This window comes from Mycteria americana, chromosome 1, assembly GCF_035582795.1.
Source record: "Mycteria americana isolate JAX WOST 10 ecotype Jacksonville Zoo and Gardens chromosome 1, USCA_MyAme_1.0, whole genome shotgun sequence".
Classification (NCBI taxonomy): domain Eukaryota; kingdom Metazoa; phylum Chordata; class Aves; order Ciconiiformes; family Ciconiidae; genus Mycteria; species Mycteria americana.
The window spans coordinates 65769384-65792996 of record NC_134365.1 but is presented as its reverse complement, the minus strand read 5'-3'; the positions used below and the strand labels follow the sequence as shown (position 1 = coordinate 65792996).

The 23613-nt window shown below is 40.3% G+C and overlaps 1 protein-coding gene across 1 annotated transcript in view; it reads right to left on the bottom strand.

Moving 5' to 3' along the window:
- Positions 1-2845: 2845 nt before the first annotated feature.
- Positions 2846-23613, bottom strand: part of PTN (pleiotrophin) — an 81120-nt gene continuing 60352 nt past the window's right edge. Inside the window, exon 5 of the mRNA XM_075503587.1 lies at positions 2846-9875. Coding sequence (XP_075359702.1) covers positions 9823-9875 — 53 coding nt within the window. The 3' untranslated portion in view covers positions 2846-9822. The remainder of the gene's footprint in view (positions 9876-23613) is intronic.

Sequence of the window (23613 nt, the reverse complement as noted above, 5' to 3'; positions counted from 1 at the left end):
CTTCGTCAGACTGAGGCCCACTGTGCACCCTGGAGTGACACCAACTGCACTTGACGGAGGTTGAGTATCTAGGTCCCATAAGCATCTCTAGTGATATGTAATGAGTAACAGAAATATAAAAATTAATGTAATAAAAAAGTTAAAAGTTTTTCAGACAGAAAAAAAAAAATTACTTGGGTGCAGAACTCTTTTATTATGAACAGTAGGTTTTTGAAGTTGTATATCAGGGTAAAAACCAAAACAAAACAAAGTAACAGCCCATATTTCAAAATGCAATAGTATGCAAGTTAATTATCATTGTTACGGAAAGCTCTTTTCCTTTCCTCCATCCCCAGCATACATTTTTCTTTTACTCTGTCTCCAGAACCTCCAGTAACAAACACTTAGCAACTGCTAAATAGCTATCAATTAACTGAAAAGTTAAGTTTCAATTAACTGAAAACTTTTATGACTATATATATTATTTCTTTATTATTATTTTTAATTTTTTTAAAGAAGGATTCTTTCTTGTGTTCTGGTCTTTATCTACTGAACAGAACAAAAAATAGTTACTGACCCTTTCAGATCCAAGCTCTCATCTTTTGCTCCTGGGGTAGAAATGGAGGGAAGCAGCAAATTAAAAGGACAACCATGTAACTAAGAAAGCAGAGACTGAATAAATACCAATAAAAAATATTCTTTGACAATGGAGACAGTAGTTTCCAATGGTGATTGTATAGCAATGGAGCCTTCTATAACTCAGGATACCCAGAAGGAATGGAGATATTTTTCTGTAAAAGACACTCTGTGTGTGTGTGTACACACGTTTGTGTGTGTGTGTGCATGTGTATTTATATTTAATGTCAAATCTCATTTGACCACAAGTCAAGTGTAATGGTCTGTCTTAAGAAATGCTCTCAGTAAACAGTGAAGATTTTATAACAGACTTGTGTTTTACTGTAAGATTACAGGTTTTTTCCTTCCATTTGGGTTTCTCTAGAGATGATTAGTCCAGGCTAAGTAAGATAAACCGAGAGGATTTCTGTGTAGGTGACTTCCCACATCACCATAAAAGATGACAATGGACACAAATAATCCAAAAAGTGTTATTATTACTTTGTAGGAATGCTTCATCTTGAACATAAACAGTTGATCATACAAAATCTCTGTTTTCAGCGAAAATCAGGTGTTGCTCTGTCATCTACAAGGCAAGGGATGAAGTGAGTGTGTCTCTGTGTGTGTGCATGTGCGACTATCATGCATTTGAGTATTAATTACAATTCTACCCTGTGCAAGGCCAGAGGGATGATGAAGTACAAACAGGTTTTTAACTTCAGCTGTAGTAGTGCATAGGTTGAGCTCTGGGGTCTTACAGTTCTCAAAGTGGCCTTCGCATTGCTAGTGGTTACTTTTGCATGGACATCTCATCCCACTCACTGCTGGCAGTCCTCCTTGCATCCATAGTTCCACTTAATGAACCACCACTCCCAGAAGTTTGGAGCACAGAGTGGTAGCAGAACCTGGGTCCCTTCTGCACAAAGTCCTCTCCATTCATATACTCCGTATATAACAAAAAGAGGGTATGTAAAGACAGAGATGGCTTTCTAAGACCCTATTCCATGAAGACAATCCACCAGAAAAGAGCTGATCTAAAAGCTCTTCGCTAAGCCTGTTTATAGCTTAGTCAGCATTTGGGGACAGAGGTGGGAAGGAAATAGAAATCAGAGACCTCTGTGCCCTGCATGATGGAGCTTTGGGAAGCTAAGCATGACTTGAGATGATCCCCAAGCAGCTCAGGCTTACTGACAAGATCAGACATCTCCCATGGAAGAGCAAGAGCATCTTAAAACTCTCTTATTACTCAGTAACCTAAAAATGTAACTAACTTCTAAGTAGCATATTAAAAAGGAATTAATTTTTTTCTTTTGTAATTAAACACTAGCGAGTACTTGGTCTCCTTTCCAATGATAGGATTTAGGTTGCTGACTTCATTAGTGGTTTGAAGAACGCATCGTCAGTTTTTATACCTTATACTACTTCACTTTCTTCCAAACAATTTCAGAAGCCTGTATAAATCTCCTAGTCTTGCAAACAGTGTGAAGTATCTCCATCTCCCTCTTTTGGCAGTGAGTGATGGAACGGCTTGTATGGGGTAATTAATTATTCTAACATTTTAACTAATAGTTGGACACAGAAACAAAACCAGGAAAAGTATTTGGAAAAGAAAGCAAATTTAGGAAAAAAGGATAATGAAAGAACAAAAACAAAAGAGAATAAATTAATATACAATGAGCATTACCTGAATTTCTGCATAATTCTATTTAGTCCATGAATGTAATTTAACTTCTTTGCTCTACTCTTGAGGCTTAATCATCTCTCACCAAATACACATGCTCATTAGAGTCACTGTTAAAGTTAAACAGCTGAACATGACAGGGCTGGGAATAAGGTTTTCCCACTGCTTAGCTAGTAGAGTAATTTAAAAAAAAAAAATCAAACTCCTCCTCTGTAACCCATCATTGTGCCAATATTATGCAGGTTGATATAACTGTATACTGAAACAAGCTGCTTTATAGAACTGATAAGTGCCAGGAATTTGGGGCAGACAGACTTCAGTATGCACAAACCAAAGAGCTGTTTTCTGCTAGAATCATTTTCTGGCAGATTTCTTTCTACAGACTAAAACTTTTTCTGAATTTACAAAGAAAATCGTTTCTGTGACAAGCAACACCTATAGCTGGTGGGAAATTAGTACAATAAAGATAGACCACTAAGAATACTTGGAATTAATTTAAGGAACTTCAGAAGTCCCCTACAGTTTCCACAACGAAATAAGAACACCACGCTTCTGTGTATTAGTTTATTTAATTCTTTGTCGCCACTAAGAGCAAGTAAATTATGTTGATACAATTGGTAAACATATACATTCGCTAGAGCCTCCCACAATCCCACAGAGCTAAGGGAAACATTAAGGGATGTTACAGGATTAATGTTTTCATTCTACAATATGGATATATGGCTTTCATACAAGTTTAAAAAAATCGAAAAGGTAACACACTGCTAGCTTACAAAATCAATATACAAACTGAAAAAAAAAAGGAAAAGGAACAGGAAAAAGAGAGTAATCCATGAGAAGATATCATATAGCACTGGTTTAATAGATATATACAGAATTAGAAATCCATTGAACATGATATTCAGGCTTTAATTTGTTATTTTGACTTTCATTCCTTCTATCTGTTTAACACCCAAACTACAAGTATCAAGATGATTTCTGTTTTACTTATCTTTTTTTTCCATCTTTTTTTCCCATTTTCCTCTCTTTTTATTGGCAGAGAAAAAGCCTGTTTTCTGCCTGGGTTTCTATGTTCACACCTAACTGAAGCAGTTCGTCCCCTTTGAACAAAGCCCTTCCATGTACTTGGTGTGACAGAAGAGAACATCCCTCTGATACTGAGTTCTATTGGCCATTTCATTGCCATGTGTTTTGCATTTTCCTTAGACACAGCTATTCTTAATCTGATATGCTGGGGAGTGGAAAGAAACCTAGCTCTTCATTCTATATACTACTCCTGTATCCTCGTGTAAATAACAACACAGGACAAAAACCTCTTTCACTTCTACTTTAGCTTGAAAACATGGCAGCACTAGTTGCGAGACACATTTTGAGTTATAGATGCACTTTTATATAGAGTTTTGCTTCCCATATATGCGTATATATATGCAGTATGTATGCATTTATATTTAGAGATCTGCTGTGTCTGATGCTGACATCCTCATTAGGTGGTTTCTCGCTCCAAGCTGCAGCAGTACTAGCCTGCCTCTGCTTCAGGTCCCCTCGGCAACCACAACACACTCCGGATTATCAGAGCCATTTCCTTCAGCTGTAAAAATCTAGATGAACTACATAATTATAATATGGGAAGTGTAATGAATGACCTAATGAGAAAAGTTAAATAATGTCTTGTTGCCAGGTAGATTAGGGTGAGGGAATTCAAACAGTGTAATTAATTGAATGAAATTGGGTATGGGTAAGACAGCTCTGCAGAGGCTATCCATTTTCGTAGCTTTACATCACAGAATTCAGGGCTAAAGCTTTTGTATAAAGTCTTTAACTTTGAATTACTTTCTGAAATGGGAATACTTGGGAGGCTCTGTTTTATCTCATCGGTAAATTCATACATTGGACACATGCTGTCAGTTTTGTTGTGGGTTTTGTTTGTTACTGTGGGTTTTTTAAGAAAGGAATAAGAGCTGTGGGTACAGATTTTTCATAGACAACTCACTCAGAGCCGAGCAATTTAAAGGCTAGGAGATACTGACTGAGTTTTTAGCCATCTGGGACCCCAAGACACTCCACATTTAAATGGCAAACTGCAGAAAGGGTAAAAGGATTGTACAGCCCCACCAATGAGATAATGATAGTTGAATATTGTTGAATTCCCATGTTTTCCTTAAAATATCTCATTTCTGCTCAGGTCAGAGTGATGAGGCCACAACACAGACTGCCGTTTTTGAAGAGCAGCAGAAAGGGAACATTAGGAGAATGATTAGACTTCAGCATCGTCTAGTTTTGGTCCAAAAGCACACAAAGTTTTCTGCTGCTATGAACAAGACTACCTAGACCTTCTCTAAATGCAAACACCCTTGGGGTGGAAAAGCCTCTCTCTGTGCTCTACTTTGCCCAGGCAAGCCTTCCACTATCCCTGAAGCTCTATGTGTCATGTCTCTTCCCTTTAATCCGATGGTAAGAGAGGACACAGTGGGAAAGGATGCAGCTTCTTGCCACTGTTTATCTAGCTAAGGGCAGACGCTCTTTCATTGTCTCTAATTTTCAATCAAATGTGATGCATTTCTGTCCCCTAGGAAGCCTTACCCAGGTTGAGCTATGACAAAGGTTTTACCAGCAAGCCACGCTCCCTGTGAATCCAGGGAATCTCTTTGCTCATTTTCATATTTCCTTGTTCGTTGTCATCTTCTGATTAACAAATTGCTACTGTGTCTTTTAATCTTAGAACCACACAATGAGAGGTAACTGACAGCAGGGGCTTGCTGGGGCTGCTTTGCAACAATCCAGCAAGAAATGGAAAATACAGCCTCAAGCATGAGGAAGGATCAACAATATCCACAGAAATTTGGCTGAGAGGTAGAGTGCCTTAGCAGAATTGACAGAAAACCTACAAATACTATCAAAATTAGGGATGACTGGGGGAAGGCAGACAACAGGTATAATCTGTTTGTATAATCTCATTTGTCCCCACAAAGGAGAGAACACAGTCAGAATTTCACAGAAGATGCTGTCCTAGAGAGTTTAAAAAGATTGAATATGAGATACCTACCCTCATTGACATACTGCTTCCCCTTCCTGTAAGAATTTGGGAGATGAGAAAGACTACTGTGTCATGTCAAAATGATGTACCTCACCAATATTTTGCTTTAGAAAAGTGACAGGTTTGCATTGTTAATGTTGTTGCAGTTCCTAGACTGAGGGAAAGTCAAGTTGGCTTTTGTCCCACCCTCATCATTGACATTAAACTAAGGAAACTCAGACAAAGTTCATCATATGTTACGGAATTTCATTAAACAAATGGGAATGCTACACAATGTTTATCTTCAGTCACTCCCTGCTAGCAGCATGGTTAGTTTCAGGGGTTTTATAGGCCTGTTTCCATAAACAGTCTCCATAAGTATTCACTTCCCCTTAGTTCATCCTAATGCTCCGTTGTTTTACTTGAATTGTCCATTGCCACGTGCCAAGTGGTGAAGGATATACACCAAAGTTAAAGAAATGTTATGTTTTCTCCTATCAACATCATCATAACTTGCACTCCTAAACCAGAACAGACAGACATACTATTGTCTCCTTTTGACATTGCCTCCTGGTGGACATGTTCTTTTGCAGTTGGAGTGGGACTTTACTTCTCTGTAACATTCTACATTTGATTAGTTTTCATTAAGGCACAAATCAAGTAAAACATAAAAACAAATGTGCCAGTCAGTAATCCTGCCTTCCCTACTCAAGGAGCATGCAAAAGAAGTTTGTATAAAATGCTCCTGACTTCATACTTGTCTCTTCTTGACAAAGTCTCCAACACTATCTGTTGATATGTTTTATAATTATTATTCTTTCATTTTTTAAAATTTTTCTCCTTTGAAAAACAGTACAGTCCAGAATGTCACTATGGAATTAGAAGATGAGAATTGGTAAGTTACAGCTTAGTATCTACCTGCATGTACAACAAATGTTTCCCTTCCTGGAGCCTTGCCCTATAGTTTTGCTGCACATAATAGTCTGCTAAATATGCCAGGCTGACAAGCAAGGATTCTCTTTCAATATGGGCACTTGGGTCAGGAGACACGTCAAGGTCAGAAAATGCCCCAATCCTCAAATATTGTTTTGAATCAAGATATAGACAGGCCTAATTGCTTAGAAGCATGGCTCAGCGTACTTAGAGGAAGGGAAGGGAGCTATACCCAAATTCCCCTAAGTTTAAACTTACTAGAATCCAGAGTCTGGATGCAGATTCATCCTTAGCTGATGTTCAGCAACTCACCCCTCTCTTTTCTAAGAGATTTGAGTGCTCAGAAAAAAGCTGTCATTTGGGGGATTTCCATCATGTCCCCATACCATATTACAGCTGTAGAAAATGAAGATGGAAACCACTTCTCGAGAGGGACATTCGTGAAACAAGCTTTAGTCGGTTAAACTAGCTAAGCAACACATCTATGCTAAGTCATTTTCCATTGTAACAGGATAGCACCAAGAGAGTAAAACATATTTCATCTGAAGTAGCCACCCCCACAGCACTGTTAGACAACCTTGCCCTCCCAAAGGAGGGAGGGTAGAAGATTAGAAAGCAAGTAAGGAGAAATTTCCGAATTAGTCAAGTGGAAACTGAGCAAGATAGGGTGGGAAGAGGTTTTGTTCAGATACTTGCCTCTTGCTTTCTTGATAATGTCACTAGTGAAGCAACTGCTCCTGTTAGGTACCAGGGACCTCGTTTCAGAGCTGACCTGACTGACCTATTGTATTCAATCTTCCTCTGTGTTCTGCCATGAATTAATTTTATCATCTCCTTCATAGCCAGAGTTTCCACAGAATGTTTTCTGCTGGTTTCTTGGAAATTTTCTTCATCGTTTATAAACTATGACAGATACAACTCCAATTACTGTCAACAATAAGATGCCAATATAGATCCAAACATACGTGGCTGAGTAGTACAGAGGAACTGTTCTCCTATTTCACACCCTTTGCTACCAGGACTGCTGTGCTTTCTTCTGGTCCTAACATGGTACTTTTTTGTTTGTTTCTTTGTTTTCTGTAAACTCTCTCCATGGAGGCCCTACACTACCATAGGAACTTGACTGGCCTCCTTCAAAAACTATTAGGAATGTTCCTTTAACAAGCCAGATGGGCAGTTAATCTTAAGGGCCATAAGGTGTCAGAGGAAACACAGGGGAATTTATTTTCTTCTTACTCACAGAGGTGGAAATCAGAAGTCACATCTACGGTTTGCTAAAAGATAGTCAAACTGTTGGTCTCAGCATCATTCCCAACCCCTGCCAGCTCCCTATGAAACATGGACTAGATTAACCAGTGTAAGACAATGGTGCAACAGTGTTTGTACTCAAAGCTGAACCACTTTAAGTGAACTGATGCAGCATTTAGACAGACAAACCTTTGGTGAGTGAAAAAGCTTCTTTCTCCCTTTGCTTTCAATCAGACCTACCAATCCATTAGTTTAAGTCTGAGGCACAAGCACAGGTAGACCTGATTAGACCATGAACAAACCAAATAGCACCCAGAACCACCCAAATATGAGCTTTTATGATTTTGGATTTGGTCATTGCACATCCACCACATGTTGGGGACATTTTTAACTATACCACTGGCTCAAGTATGTCTAACAGCGTAGTCAAAATAACAAGGACATCAACACAGACTGCAAAACACACCCAAGGAGTCTAGGAAATAACTGTGTGGCTCGTCTACCTTGAACTATATGCAGCCTTGGCTAGCTGGCTTCAAAAGGGTTTGGGAACGTCTACAGAAGGACTTGCCTCACTGTGAGTTCAGATCAGCCATACCCTCCATGTGAGAAAAAAGAGGGCAAGCTTTGCAATTGTTATAATTTTTTTGCATAGAAAAGGGGAGTGATGTTAGTCTGGAAAAAGACTCTCTGTCTGTCTACAAGCTAATCCCAAGAGAGCAATGTGATTTACTCAGATGAACACACCCTGCTGCAGCTTCGCTGAAGTCAGTGGGTACCCGCAGCAGTACAAGGGAGACTATTCCTTTTGACCAGCAGGCAAGCCTGCAGCCTACACAAATGGCAAAGCTTATTTTTTGCTGTTGAATTTTAAGATTTAGAATTTAAAAGCAATGATTTTGAAATTAATTTAGGCACTGAAATCCCTTATGTTTCCTCTAAAAGTCTGGTCTGCTGGTTGTTCAGTTTGTTAAACAACCCTTTACCTGGGGACAGACCAGCGCTTTGTCAGATCTTTTTTCTACTTTGTGACTTTTCTCAGGACTTATTATCATTTAAAATAGGTAAAATTGAAAAAAATTGAAAACCAGCTGGTTATAATTTTTCTTTTTCTTTCCCTGCGGACCATTTAAAAAAAAATAAAAAATCACAGAACTATTTTTATTTTGACTGAGCTTTTCCACAGTCTTTTTGCTTATATAAAAATGGAAGAAAGCAACAGGTACTGGTTTTATATTTCCCTTCTGCTTTACTAACAGAGAAACAAAACTTAATTTCATTCCTATTAGTTTCAAGTCCCACAAATTGTCCCTTTTTTGGTCAAAAATATGAACTATCTCAGGCAGTTTCCAAACAGATTTCTTCTGTTACTTCCCACCAGACATACTATTTTTCAACCAGCTATAATTAAAATCAACAGGAAGATTCCCACTGATACAAAAGTGGGCTGGGTCAGGCAGAATCACAACAATTTCAACTATATTTTTGTGAAAAGGATATTCTCCATTCTGGCAAAATAAACAAATAAAAGAAAGCATTTTTCAGCTTTTATAGGTAAAACAGAGAACACTAACCATCCACCAGCGCTGATATGCTAAAAAATGGGAAGTTTTGTTATCATTTCACTTGGAAAAATCATTGCTAGAAAATTGTGAAAAATTAGGACTCTTCTATGTCCAACTGTTGAAAGATTTCAGAAGTTTTACTTCCAACATTCAAAATATGGCCAAGGATAGGAGTGCTACTGGTTTTTACCTGGAGATGGTGGCATTTTGGAATGAACATTCACCACACATCCAAAAAAATTCTATGCCTGTAAACAGTCAACAAAATGCCCCCATCCTTTCCTTAGACAAATAATTTCATACAGTTATCTAGATGTAACAAGAACTTAAGAAACAAGTCAGGGTTTTTTCAGATACAAGGTCCCAATCTTAAATATAATTGCATCCAGCCAGACTCCTATGTTCACACAAGGCACCACTGCCTTCAGCGGAGCTCCACACAGGTTCAGGTTCTGCTTGCATGGAGTAATTACCAGATTGAGACCTATGGCAAGACTTGAGAAAAAAATATTTTTAAAACCTCTACATTGTTCAATATACAATAGACATAATTTTCTAAATGAGTTTGGAGTCCTTTATTACAGGCCTCTAAAAATTGTTGTTAGGGTTATACATTAAAAATACTAAAGTAATAAAAAAGGGATTTTTTTTTTCTGTGTTTGTTTGTTTCCTTCTATGGTACCATTAAGCTATAAATAATTTTAGGATAAAATGCCTAGGTATAAATGAAACTGTTAACTGATCGTGTTTGCTGATGTCCCTTTCTCACATTGCCCAAGTTGGCTCCATTAATCCAGCATCTTCTCTTGTTTCTTGCCTTCCTTTTTCTTCTTCTTGGATTCTGTCAAGATAACAATAACCATAAAAAATTAGCATCTAGCAGTCACTGCAATAAATTTCATCCAATATCCCTGAAAGTTCCCCTTGCTTTCTCTATGCACGTAAGAACTAATTTTGTTTCCTCATTCTGAACAAGGAAAGGGAAAACAGAAGGAAAAGAAGAAAAGAAAGGAGCGGTCGAGGCATTAGAGAAGAAGGAAAGGGGGGTGCATATCCAGTTCAGAACCCTTCCTATCTGAGCAGCTGACCCTGTTTGGCATGCAAAGCATTGTCTCAGGAACTTGCTTCAAAAATAAGAAAACAGCAGGCAGCTCCTGGAGAAACCAGGTCATGGCTCAGTGGAGAGCTGGAAGAAAGCTTTGCACACACTACCCACACACATACCCCTCCCTTGCTGCCTTTCTATTTCATTGTTAGTCTTTGGCTTTCTCTGAATATGAGAGCAACTCCAGAGCGTGGTGAGAAAGCTCACTTGTTTCTATAGCTTCTCCATTGCCAACCCTTCCCCCTTTGTCTGGGACAAACACCTACGTACACTTGAGAGGCAACTGAAGTTTGGCCTGGAGTCAGTAGAGCACGGTCTGTCCAGCCAGCTGGTACTGATAGGACAGGGAAGGGACTAGGGAGCATCTGCTTCTCTGATTAATTTGGGGTAAATAAGGAAACAATGTGCAGGTACAAGTGGAAGTTTATACATTATCTTGCCACCTGCGGTAACTTTCACTGTGCTGTAGGGTAGTGTGGTGTTCTACAGGTAGAACAAATTCACAGAGGGGCCTAAAAAATGAATTAAGGGAATTAGGTACTCTTGTATCACATGTCACCTTGTAATGGGGGAAATAACAGCTCCCACTGGGAACGTGAATAAATCCTTGTGGATACCACCACACAACACAGCACAACAGGCACTACAGGAAGATGGAAACTGAGTTTCTGTGAAGCACCTTTCCTGGAACCAAAACAGCAAGCAAGTAGACCCATGTTTGCCTTAACCTGGATTTCACTTTCCTCCTTTGAATCCTGCCTTTGTTTCTTCTGTCTCAAAAAACACCCCCTCCGAAAAAAAAACAAACAAAAACCCCAAAACCAAATAAACCAACAAAAAGCATCTTGGGTTAAATAACAAATATCACCCTGAATGAGAAGACAAGCACTTGGCCCTTAAGGTGGTACTCTTCTTTGTGAATATGATTCTTCTCTCTCTGACCAGTTTGGGTAACATAGACAGTCAAGCAATCATCAGCTCTGGTAAAACCAGCTTACTTGCATTAAAGCCAAGGGAGCTAGACTGACATCTTTCAGCTATGGAAAGGGCCAGGGTACCTCCAGCAGAAGGCAGACTTGGGTTATCACATTTCTCTGATGGTTGTTTTTCTTGTTTGTTAGTGTTTGAAAACATATTTTTCTTCATCTTTTTCAACAAGACAAAAGTCATTTCCAATAATCCTTTAGTCAAAGCAAAATAAAATACCCCTTTCATGTTTAGTCACATAATCTGCTCGAAAATCCCTTTCCCTTAAAAACTTTGCTTAACATGTAAAGGGATAATAATTTAAAAAAACAAGTAATTTGTTTTAGTCTGAAAATGTGAAATGATTTTTTTTATTATTATTCTACTTTTATTTCCCCACCTTTGTATGTGTGTCCGTGTTTGTGTGTGTGTGCGTGTGTGTGTGTGTGTATGCATGCCTGTGGTCCAGAGCCATTCACAGAATCTGGCACTATTTTACAAACTGTCATTCCAAAATGTCATTTTTCATTAAGTTAATAGCAAATTTGCTTTCAGCTAAAGCTTCCCCCCCATTTGCTGTCTCCCCTCCTATCCTCTTTTACTCACGTCCCCCTCTTCCTCTAATTTTCCCTCTGTATCACTGACCCTCCTGGATTCTGTATTCATTGCGCTGTCTCTCTCGCACTCTCTTCTCCCCCCAACACCACTTTCACTGAAAGAAACAGCAGCATTTTGTCAATCAGACCAGCACTGGAATCTGTAAAATCTATTCAGACCCAGCACAAGCAGAAAGGCACTCTGCAGACTTCAACTAAATTTACTAAAAGCAAAGGAGACATGAATGTGGCCAGACCACCAACAGGACTCTACTGAAGAGTATGTGCAGTTCATGGTAGGGGTGAAGTCACCACCAGGAGAAGGTTTTGGTCTAGAGTCGTATGATCACATCAGGTCCCCATCTTCACTTGACTTGAGGTACCAGACAACCCACTGTTTATTCATTTGCACTTGGCCCCTGTGGGTCTATATCAGCTCCTGTTAGCAGAAGCTCAGTCCTCCCTCTTGTCTACCTTGTGATAATCTGCATATCACCCAAACTGCTAAACCCATCTATCTACAAAGACAAGTGATTCTGCTTCGTGTCTCAGCAGAGTAAAACCCTCATGCGTGGGATGTAATTCCTCTCACAGTAAAGGTACTGACACCACCACAGCTTAATCGTTCAGACAGGTAAGCTGTATTGATGCAAAGCACATTTGCTCCATGACACAACATGCACCCCCAGAGTTGTGGCAATATAAAAAAAGAAAAAAAGAAAACTGCTCAAATATTTCCCAGTCCTTAGGCTCTTAACATCCTCCTTAGGCTCTTAACATCCTACCACAGACACCAATACCCAGGTACTGACCAATGAAAATGTTGCTGTTCATACTCTCATGCACAAGTCTGTCTACAGCTACCCTCCACCTGTTTTGACTATGGTCAGGCTACAGATTACAGTATATCCACGGCTAACAAAGTATAAAGTTGCTTTGAGATGTACTTTGTTCATGTTTTTTCATTGCTCAGTCCTACTCTTTGCATCTGTGTCATTCAGGCTTTCATTGTCCTCATCTCTGTTCACCCTACACTACTACTTCAACTTTTATGACATGCTACCTAGTCAGCTCACACAGCCACACTGGGGTCCGTGTCACCCTGATCACTTGGTCTGCCAATGCTTCCCTTTCTAGGGTAGCCAGGCTTGACTGAAAGGGTCACCATGCCAGCAGTACCAGCAATGACACCATGCTCAAAAGCCCTGACCAGTTGAGAGTACAATGCCAGTTACCTGAAAGCGCAGCAGTCCCATGCCCCAGCACCAGCTGTAGGCATCTACCAGTTAAGTGAGGGAAAGATCCCCTGGATACGCTGGCTCCAATAATCCCATTCAGATTCCTATTCCATACAGGAAAATTATCAACATTCAATTCAGTTTAGGAAGGATTGGATGCAAGACCTTCGGTTCAGCCACTTCCTACAGGCCTCTTAATGTGGTCCCAGCCTGCCATCAGAAATTATAGTAACCCATCAAGCAGTGCCCACTGAAACAGCCTTTACGATGGAGAAGCCACCATGCTGCCCTCCACATCTCACTGGCACTGCAAAGCACCTTGATCTCAACGACACTCACCACTGAGCCAGAAGGAAGCAAGAAAAGCAACAGGGTGAACAGGGCCTGCCCTGAGCAGGACACTGCCATCTGCAAGCACCCTGGGTCAACAGCAGCCTCCTTCACTTCACCTACCTGATTAATGCAATATTTGCAAAGACAGAGCCACGGATCTGTGCATCACCTGTGCACTGGCTACAGGGAATGTGTTTGCTGCAGACAAGTGCTACCAGTAATATCAACAGCCACTATAACGAGATGACCTGGCCAGACGAAATCCAGGTTCACACCAGCCCACGCAGAATTTTAATCTGAATCTATTCACTGCACCATTTGCTTTAAAGCTAGGTGGTCTAGTCTTTTCAGTGCTGAGCCAGACACCAGTCGGAAGTATCTCTATGAGCTACCTACAGTGGAGTTCAGGATCCAGAGTGGAAGGAGCAAAGCAAAAAGCAGGATGAGAACCCTGGTTTTCAGGAGAGCAGACTTCGGCCAGTTCAGGGACCTGCTCAGCCGGGCTAAGTGCCTAACTGTGACAGAATTATCCTACAGGCCACATGTGGCTTGCGGGCCACAAACTGGAACATCTCAATATAAAACTTTATGAAAGTTATGTAAATATGTTTGATATTTACAGTTAAATACATTAGTTTTAATACATTATGTGCCTTATCAAAGTTATTTATCCTACCAATACCAGGGTCAGCACTGAGGTGGGAGTATGTGCTCTCTCTCACTGTCTCCCAACACTTGAGGAGCAGGCTGTGCAGTGGAGGGAAGGGACAGGGGTAGCTGTTTGCCTACTGCTCCAAGCGCACCGTGTGTTAGTGGCCCAGCCGAACTGTCCTTCCACCTCCAGCGTGGCTCAGCACACAGCCACACTGAGGAAAGCAGCAGCAGGAGCTATGCCTTCTCCACTCCGGACTGGGCTTCCTTCACCTTGAGCTTTATCATCCCTGTGCATCCTTGCCAGTACCAGAAGAGTGAGCTACATATGCTCCAGAATATTAATAAGGATGACAAAACAGTCCTCAATTTTTGTGTCTGTTTTACAGGATACGCTTTCCTCCTTCCCTCTTAGCCCACAGTGAGAGGCTGCCTAGCGGTGCTCTTGCTCAGATGGAGGCCAGGATCCTGGACCAGGGCACACACACAGAGAGCAAATTCAGAATACCTGGCAGTCCCTGCAGGGCACAGCAACCAAGCACTGCACAGCCATGCCACTCCCCCCTGGAACCCAGAGCACCTCCAGCAAGATAAAAAACACCCACGTAGCGTTGTACAAACAGCCCTGCAAGAGCAAACTGTGTCAATGCACACACACTGGATTATCTTATCATTTATCACCTGAATAACCTATGAATAGTTGTATGCCTAAGAATTATTCACAGGATTAAAAGCTGTGTGATCATGAATTAGCACTGGACCCACTTCTGTGGGTCCATGATGACCAATAACAAAAATTCCACTGAGGAACTTATCGAGTAAACAAATTAATCTGATACGCAGAACTTTCTCTATGCAATTTGGAATGGCAGCAGCCCTCTTTAAACAGTTTTCTTTATTCTGGAGCCTCATTCTTACTATGCAAGCAGCAAAGGAAAGTAATTATGTCAAACAGGAGCCACATACCATTTAAAGCCACTCTTAACGTATACGGCACAAAAGGGAGGTAATTACATTTTAATGGAAGCCAAGCTTTGTAAGCCAAGATTTGCAGGTATTTATTTTCATTTGTTGAGAAGAAGGTAACAATTCACTCACGGCACTTCTGAACTCCTATATATAAAAGTCAAGCAGTGTCCCCAAAAGCAATATAAATCATTCGAAATAGCAAAAGCTGTGCTGATGGAAGGTGAGAGCAAAGAATTTCAACACCAGGTGTTCAGAGGACAGTTTTCCCAGGAACTAGCACTCAGTGCCACTGAGTACAGAGGAAGGCAGGTTTTCTAAAGGGCTCTCTACCTCTCCTTGGGGCAAATTTTCCAAAGCACCTGGTTGCTATGGTGGTGCAGGGCAATGGTGCCATTGGGTGCAGGGCAATTCTGAATTTTGGGGATGAAATGCCAACCGATGTGGAAGGAAGCAGTCTTGACTTTGATGAAGCCAAGAATTTTATCCCTTTGTGAAAAGAACCTCACCTAAAGGGCTTCATCCTGCTCTCTAGGAACAGGAACTATACTATCTTGTGATTTCCATGATTGTAGAAAGAAATCCCTTGATTTCTGAAATACCCTTTAAATATGGTATTTATTCTTCTTCTAGAGAAAGAGAACCTTTCATGGCCATCTAATTCCTTTTTCTTCTATTTTCCTGCCTTATATAAAGCATTTATGTATTCCAAATGAGTTTAAGAAAGAAAAACTGTACTACGATAGTAATTTTGTTCTAAAACAAATTCTGAAAAGGCTCTTTGAGCAACACACAGTTCTACTGGATGGAAAAAAAGCAATACTCCACCAGCTGAACAGAAGTAGAAGGTAACTCTCCAATGAATCAATGGCCTTGCTGTTACTTTTACTTCATTAATATATTACAGTCGATTATATCCCCTATACTTTAGCTCTGTGCTGTTTAATGACTTTCTCTAGTTGTCTGTAAGTGTTTCTCAATTCCTCCACTTTTCCAATCACTCCTCCCCAGCAGATTTTGTCCTGCTTCTCACTTTGCTAAATTTCCATTTTGGATAGACTTGGATTTGTTCCCAGTTGAACACAAGATGGACCCAATTCAAACCTAAAGGGTGCAGCTGCACCATATAAGCCAGGAAGGCACGCTGCAATGTGTGTTATGAATGGGGAACAGGTAGATTTATGCCTGTAACAAACACTAATGTATCTGACAAAGAAATAGACCAAAGAACCACTCATGGAAAATTTAACTCATTTTCTTTCTCAATGGAATTGCAAGAAGAAATAAATGCAGGAAAAAATTAATCCAATTTATTCTAAAACGATCCACAAAGCTCTGAAATTATCTTAGAGAGTCAGAAGTCATTGCCTGAACCTGACATTTGGATGTAAGACCTAAAAAACATTCACTTTTAACATCCTTACATAAAACTCATCAGGAATTATAGGAAGCTTTTTTTTAAGAGGTAATTTGTTTAAATCAAAGATTTTCATCAGAAAGGTTTAATTTTGGTGATTTCCTTCACTCAAAGATTTAGGAGAAAAAGTTTCAAAATTGCCTACACAGACACACACGCTTTTTCTGATTTTGCTAGGTGGCCTAATTGTCCAAAGACAAAGATCAGGAAAGTTTCATCTCATTTTCAAGTCTGGGTCACATGTATCTAAGATGCTAGAGCCTTAAGAGTAAGCATGCAGGAGATTGCAATGGATAAACTTTTCAAGTGAAGCTTGTTTTGCAACTGGAGACTGCTGAAGGTGTCTCGCTAATTGGAAAGTGATTTCCAGAAGCAGCTCACTTTGCTCTTCTATTTGCTGCTTCTTCTCATCTGCCTCTCGTACATTTGTACTGCTGCTTCTGTAGGGTATGGACTTTCTTACTGTTCTTTGTCATGTTCTACGCTTAGCACAAGAGGGACCCAGTCCCAGCTGGCTCTTCAGCCCACTGCCTATGCTGTACACAAGATCCCTCTTAATGCCAGCGAGACAGGTGCAGGCACAGACTGATACATTCAGAGCTCGCTCTCTGCATTCACATGTCTGCAGGAGACTGCTGAAAACAAAAAGTATTAATAATCCAGTTGGAGTCCGGCATTTACCTGTATCCACAGAGAAGCAGAAAGATCACACATTGAGGCAGTTTATATGTCAAACCGAGATCAGTGAACAGCTATTTAGCAGAAAGTTATTTGTGACTTACTGTGAATAGAGACCCCATTTTATTTAGTTAATTTTTGAAAACCAGGCACACGCATTTCTCCGTTGTACTTTCTGCATCTGCCCCGGACGGGATCTACACTCAGGGAAAAGGACATGGGCTTTGCTTTGATCTGTGCTCCACACTCTGAAAAGTTGCCTGCAAAACTTTCAGAGTAAGCACAGACAGAAGAAAAGATAGAGAGATGGTGACATGGAAAATGAGATGGAGGGATAAAGAAAGGGAAAAAGCACTTGAAAGGAAAGGAAGTGAAGAAGTAGGAAAGGAAGTGAAGAAGTAGAAAAGGAAAGGAAAGGGCAGAAAGGAAGGAACAGAACTTTCTCTCCATTTCATTGCTGTAATGAGTGTAAACATTTGCTGATGGCATATCTTTATCACAGCAAGTCCCACAGCTTCAGGCATTTTCACGGCTCAAGGGCACTGACTAATGCCAAGGAGGCTGGACTGCTCTTGCAAGCCAGGAAAGTGAGACAATGAGCATGTAACAGATTTGGCACACACAAGGCTATTTAAACTTTCACCCACAAAGGTCTGTATTAAACCCTAAAAGAAAATTCTGTAAGTGCAAGAGGGTTAAACAAGAACATTTGTCACATCCAGTTTTTCATCTTTTGGAGCAGCACAGGAAAAAAAAATATCTGAAATACAAAGGGGGTGAGAAAACATGGAGGTCTAGGTTTCCCACGAAAATTCCCAACCTTTTCCTTTCAAAAACACCTGTGAAAGCTGCAGAACAACTAAAAATTGAAAAATACTTCCTTTTAAAAAAAATATTTCTCTTTCTCCCTCTCCTACAAGCATTTCCTGCTCCCTGGAATCAGGGCTATGTCAATCAGATTGATATTATGTTATGATCTGATGATGCATTCAAATTATTTATCCAAACAGTGTAATTTTTCAAAGGTGCAAAAGCAGTCTGAAGGGAGACTACAGTGCAAAGCCTCCAAGAAACATAAGGAAATGGAAGCAGAAAAAAACACAATTAAAATACATCCAAACTTTATTAGTTATGGGCTGCACTGGCAGCTTACTAGCAGCTTGAGGCTGGTCCACACTGTAACCATCATTGTGTTTATTTTTCTTATATGGCTTACTCTTGCTCCCACTTAAGTTGAGAAAAATCGTATTTCCTCGTGTTACGGCAGCAGGAGCCAAATCACAGAGATGTGTCTCAGAGCCTAAGTTTCCAGTGAGTTTTACTTCATCTTGAAATAACAAGCCTTGTCCTTAGACTAGCAAGGGGCACAGGGAAACACAACCAAGCATTTAGTACCCAGTCTCACCCCTCTGGACCACTGTTTCTTCTCTTGGTTTTCAGATTTCTCAGCTCCATAAGGCATAAATTATTCATGGCAAAATGCCTCTCACAATGTTTATGCAGTGCTTAGTACAATGGCACCCTTTTTCAGCTGGGGCCTCTGGGCACTCATGCAATACAAATAATCATGATGATAGCAACAATAACAACAGCCAGCTATGCTGTTCCCACTGGGCATCCACTGCCAGTGTCTACCCCGCAGAGCTCAGATCACTGTATTTCACTGCAGGCTCCCGGTCAGTGCCAGAGGCCATTCTTCAATAAACCTGCCTCATCCTTTAGAGCAAGAGAAAAAACTTCCAGTTTTGCCTTTCCGGTTTTTGTTTAACTACCACAGCTGTTTCCTAATATGAGAAAATCCCTCATTTTTATATCTAATTAGTTTGAGCAGATCCTATTATTCTGCCTCCTGTAATACTAATTGTTACGCTAGCTGCATGCCTGCACGACTAATGAGTTACATTAAAGATGAGGAATTCTGAAACCTACAGAGGGAGATACAGCACGAGTGTGATGCCAAAACAGGAGACACCAGCATCTTTCAAACAAAAGAAAATCACAGTCCTAACAAGTCATTTCTTCTCCCCCTGTCTCCCCTCCAGCTACTCTTTAGAAGCAGACATCTCGTTGCTGCACAAAGGCAAAGTTGAGGGAGGGCACCCCAGAAAAAGCAGACTGCCCAACAAGCAAAATGGAGTGGGCCAGAGGTGGTCATTTTCGTCATGCAGCACCCAGTTTGTTTGAGCAAGGAATAGCTGCTTATCAGGTGAGCAATTCATTCAGACATCACTGCCAGCTCCTTGCAACAGCCAGCAGCCAAGTCAACCTGCCAAAGCGCAGTCAGTCTGCCCTGGCAGTGCACTGTGAATAAGACGTCCTCTCTGCAGGTAGAAATCAAGGCTGCCACTGTAGTGCTCAAAACCCACGTTGTTTTCTGCTCCTGGTACCAAAGTAAGGATGGGGATATGCCTGCTCATTAACAGAAGTCCAGCTCTATGTTTTGACACCAAGCTCCCTAAGAGGACACAAGGTAAATCAGTGTCAAACACTGTCTTAAGTCCACTGAGATTACTAATGTCAAAATCAAAGACCCTAGTTAGAGACTGTAGTTCAGACGCTAACCTTGAAGTAAATCGTCACATTCTGATAATTGTAATTGCAGACTAGGAAAAAAGGGAGAAACTGCTACTCGTCAGAGCATGGAGCCAAGAGTCAACAGATCCTAGCTGAGTGCCTGGACCTGCCACTGATACTGTGTAACCTGGAAAATCATTTAGCCTCTCTGACTTTCAATTATTGCTTTTCTTTAAATTGTACTTCCTCAGCTCCAAGGAGTGATAGGAGGATTAGCTAATTGCTACCTGTAAAGATGGCTAGATAAAAGAAACAATGTAGTGCAGATTATTTATATTGCACTAAACTCTTAAGTAAAGCTCTTCAAATGATACGAAATTATTAAAAACACAAGGAGCAAGGAGTGTAGTCTTTCCTCCACTGTGGTAGCACACACACCGTGCCAAACACAGGGAACTGCACTGACACCTTGGTAGACTCTCAAATGCTACACCTGATCTGCCTTACAGGAAAGAGATTACAGCCATTAACAACTCGGGTAGGTCTTGCCTTCATGTGAGAAACCTTTCCAAACACAGAGTGTTGGAGGATGTGATCTTTGGATGCCATCCCAATTATTAAAGACAACAGTGGCGTAAGCAGTGTTAATGTTTGCCAACCTTAGTTGGAATTGTTTTCCTATATGGCAAGGACTGAGCTGAGCCAGGATAAAGTAACACATCGATCAGATATACTGTAAATTGATAAAAAGTTAGGAAGGGAGATTTATTAAAAAGAACTAAATACAGCTGGGTGAAAAAGTTATCAGAGAAAAAAGGAGCATAATTCAAAAAATGAAGGGTACATTGCAGAAAGAGCAGACAGACTGTTTATTCTATTTAATTTTATCTTAATCAGGAGAATAAATAGCTAAAAGTACAAGAGACATGGGGAGAGAGAGAGGAAGAATGAGAGTGACAGAAAGAGTGAGAAAAGAAATAAAGCCTATCGGGCAACCCAGCTCAATAAAAATAAATTCCTCCTCTCTCAGCAGTTAACGCAAAATGTTTCCTGAATCCTGACAATACCCCATTCTTTTACTTTCTGGCTGGCTGGAACCCGAATAACCATCAATCAAGTTTGGGTGGCCGTGAAGTAGGCCAGATGGAGTATGTCGGAAGCGTTTTCTGCTCTTCAGTGCAAGTTGGCCATTATAGCAGCCACTCAACAGAAGTGCCTGAGTCTTTCACATCTGTCAAGATAGTTTAGGGAGACCTTGAACATCCCCAGCCTTGCAGACAGTGATTAGAATATGCAATTGTGTGTGCTAGAGGAGAGGTGGCTGCCTCCGCTGGGATTTTGTGATAAAAATTATCCTTTCATCTTTTCCAGCCTTCGTGACAGGCTTTCTCATGACCTCATTTGTGTACTAAATACACAAACCACGGTGTCTGGGATATCACTGTCACGTTGCTGACAATCTCTCTGTCCAAATGCATAATAGTCAAGAACAGATGACAGTTTTTATCCTTGGTTAACTATACTTTAGCACAGCAGCCCAAGACCAAGCTATTGTCTTCCAATCTCAGAACACCTCAGCAAAGCTATGGTGAAAAGAGCTTGTCAGAAATCCAGATAAAATTCAAATTCCTGATTCATAATCTGCTCTCCTCCTTAAATATGATATCCAGCAGAGTTTCTCTAGTAATTCTCCTCTTGCAAGCAGTAAGCTCCAAAATGTCCAAGTGTCGCAGACTACAATCCATACGTAGAGTCAGCTGCTCAAAAGAAAAAATACTGAGACAGAGCAGTTGCTAATAAGGAAAAAATACAAATTTTTTTTTTTTTTTTTTTTTTTTTTAGTTTCCAGACTAATGAAAGTGCTTCAAAAAGATTTTAAGGCTTTTCCATGAATGCTGACAAGTGATAAAACAAATCCATAAGAACACTTAGATCATCAGTTTATGAGGCAGGCATTGATTCACAAGGTTAATGAGTATCTCCTGGTTTAATTTAGCAGAAGTTTTGCCACAGCTCATAGAAGTTCCTGGAAAACCAAAATATACTTTATCAGCAAATGTGCGAAATGATAACCCTTGGGATTTTTCTGCAGGTATAATTTTCCTTTCTGTTAAGCATAGATCAAATTTCTATGAAACAGCAGTCATCTTCCAAATAGTTACGTGAGAGGAGAGAGGCACAGGATTCATCCCACCAGCAAAGTTGCTGCATGTTCATGAGCTGGAAAGGTGGATAAGCAACAGGAGACCAGCAGTTACCGATGACATCAATTTATTTGCAATTTTTCTCAAAGAACAGAGAAGATGAGGAGGAACTTCAGACACCAAGCTGCACTAAGGAAATGTCTCAGGTGAAATCTGATACACAGTACTTCATTGGGCAAGCCTAGATTAAATAATCTGCCTTACCCACACACCTTCTTGGGTTCTTAACTAACCATATTAATTAACTTTAAAAAAAAATATGTAAGAGTTAGGGACAATTGTGAAGGTCTCAGATAAAGATACCTGCTCCACATGCAAGCAGTGATCAAAAGAAAAACATATTGAGGTTATTTAGTGGGTGTAATGAACAATAAAGGAAGTATTACAATGATATTTTCTTTTTCAACACAACCTGTAGAGTACCTGCTTGGACTACTGTGTACAGTCCAGTCTCTTCATCTCAGAAGTTATTTAGCAATAATAGAAGGAATTCAGGTAAGTCCAGTATAGAGTATTCTTACCGTGGATAAATTGTTATACAACAAAATACCTAAATCAGAAGCTTTAGCTTTAAAAGATGGCAAGTGACAAAAAGAAACAGAAGATATATAAAACTACAATTGATTGGAGAAGCTAAATAGGGGCTTTTACTCACCCCATTTACAATATGGAATCAAAAGGAAAAGTGATGTAATGGAGAGGTTACAGACACCACCTAACAGAAGGAAAATTTCAGGGCACGGGAAAGGCGGTTAGTCAGGAAAATCATGAAAACAACCCTGTTTCTGAATATACTAGTATTTTTCAGTGCAATATTCTCACTTAGTTCACATCTGCTTTTGGTACTCGCAACCTATTGCTGTCAGAGATGTATTCAGTGATGCAGCTCTTGAAGCACACACCAGTCAGAAAGGTAACTGTTTAGCAGTAGAACAGATTCCTGTAATCAATAAGCCCCTCACTTACTATTCTGCTGCCAGAGCTCCCAAATGCCAGAGAGCCACTGCCCTGCTACTCCAGGCAATCACAGCAGGAATGTACAGCACTTGATCGGCACTTACAGGTCTAGCTGCATATCGATACAGACCTTATGCAACACTATGCCTCAGAAAAAGATTGCTGCTTCTAGACAATGTATCAAATGCTTTTTCTCTTGTAGTCTTGAGCCACTGATGTGAAGCTATGGGTGAAAAGGGAGCCTAATTATGTACCTGCAGTCCATTCCAAGTGCTCAGACAATAAACCAGATCTTACTCCTTGCCTCCAAAGAATTAAATTGGGTCTTATTCTAACTACAGATTGAATACAGTTTAATTTTTCCTTGATCTAGATGTGAGTGGGGACTTACCTCCAACCTGTAATTTCCTTCACCTCAGGAAGAAAACAAATACTCTGATTCCAGCTAAGATATCAGTGCTCAGATTTTTAATTCAGAAATAAAGTTCAGTAGGGCACAACATTTCACACAGTACTAATCTGCCTGACCTAATTTCTTACTCTAGTTCCTCCTACTGCTGCCAACATACTGTCCGGTGGAGCTCCTAGGTAGTTATGCCCACAGATCTGCAATATGGATTTCTTATCTTTAGCTCAGGGCCCAGGCAGGCTGCAAGCATGTGACTTCCATGCGTGCTGCTCCTACTAATGCCAAGAGCAGATGAACGAGCAGGTGGCATGCAGGAAGATGCCGTGAGATTTCTAACGCAAATCAGGAGAGCAGAATTTCTTCCCACAGTTATTATGATCACAAACTTACGTTTGTACCCATTTCTCGTTTTGCATGCCTTCAAATCAAATGAAGTCAGGTTTCCTAATTAAGTCAAGCCACATAACTATGTTTGCTGCAGTCAGTCCCAATCTGAGTTTCAGTCTCACCTATAACTCACTCATATCTAGAATCAGTTAAAGTTA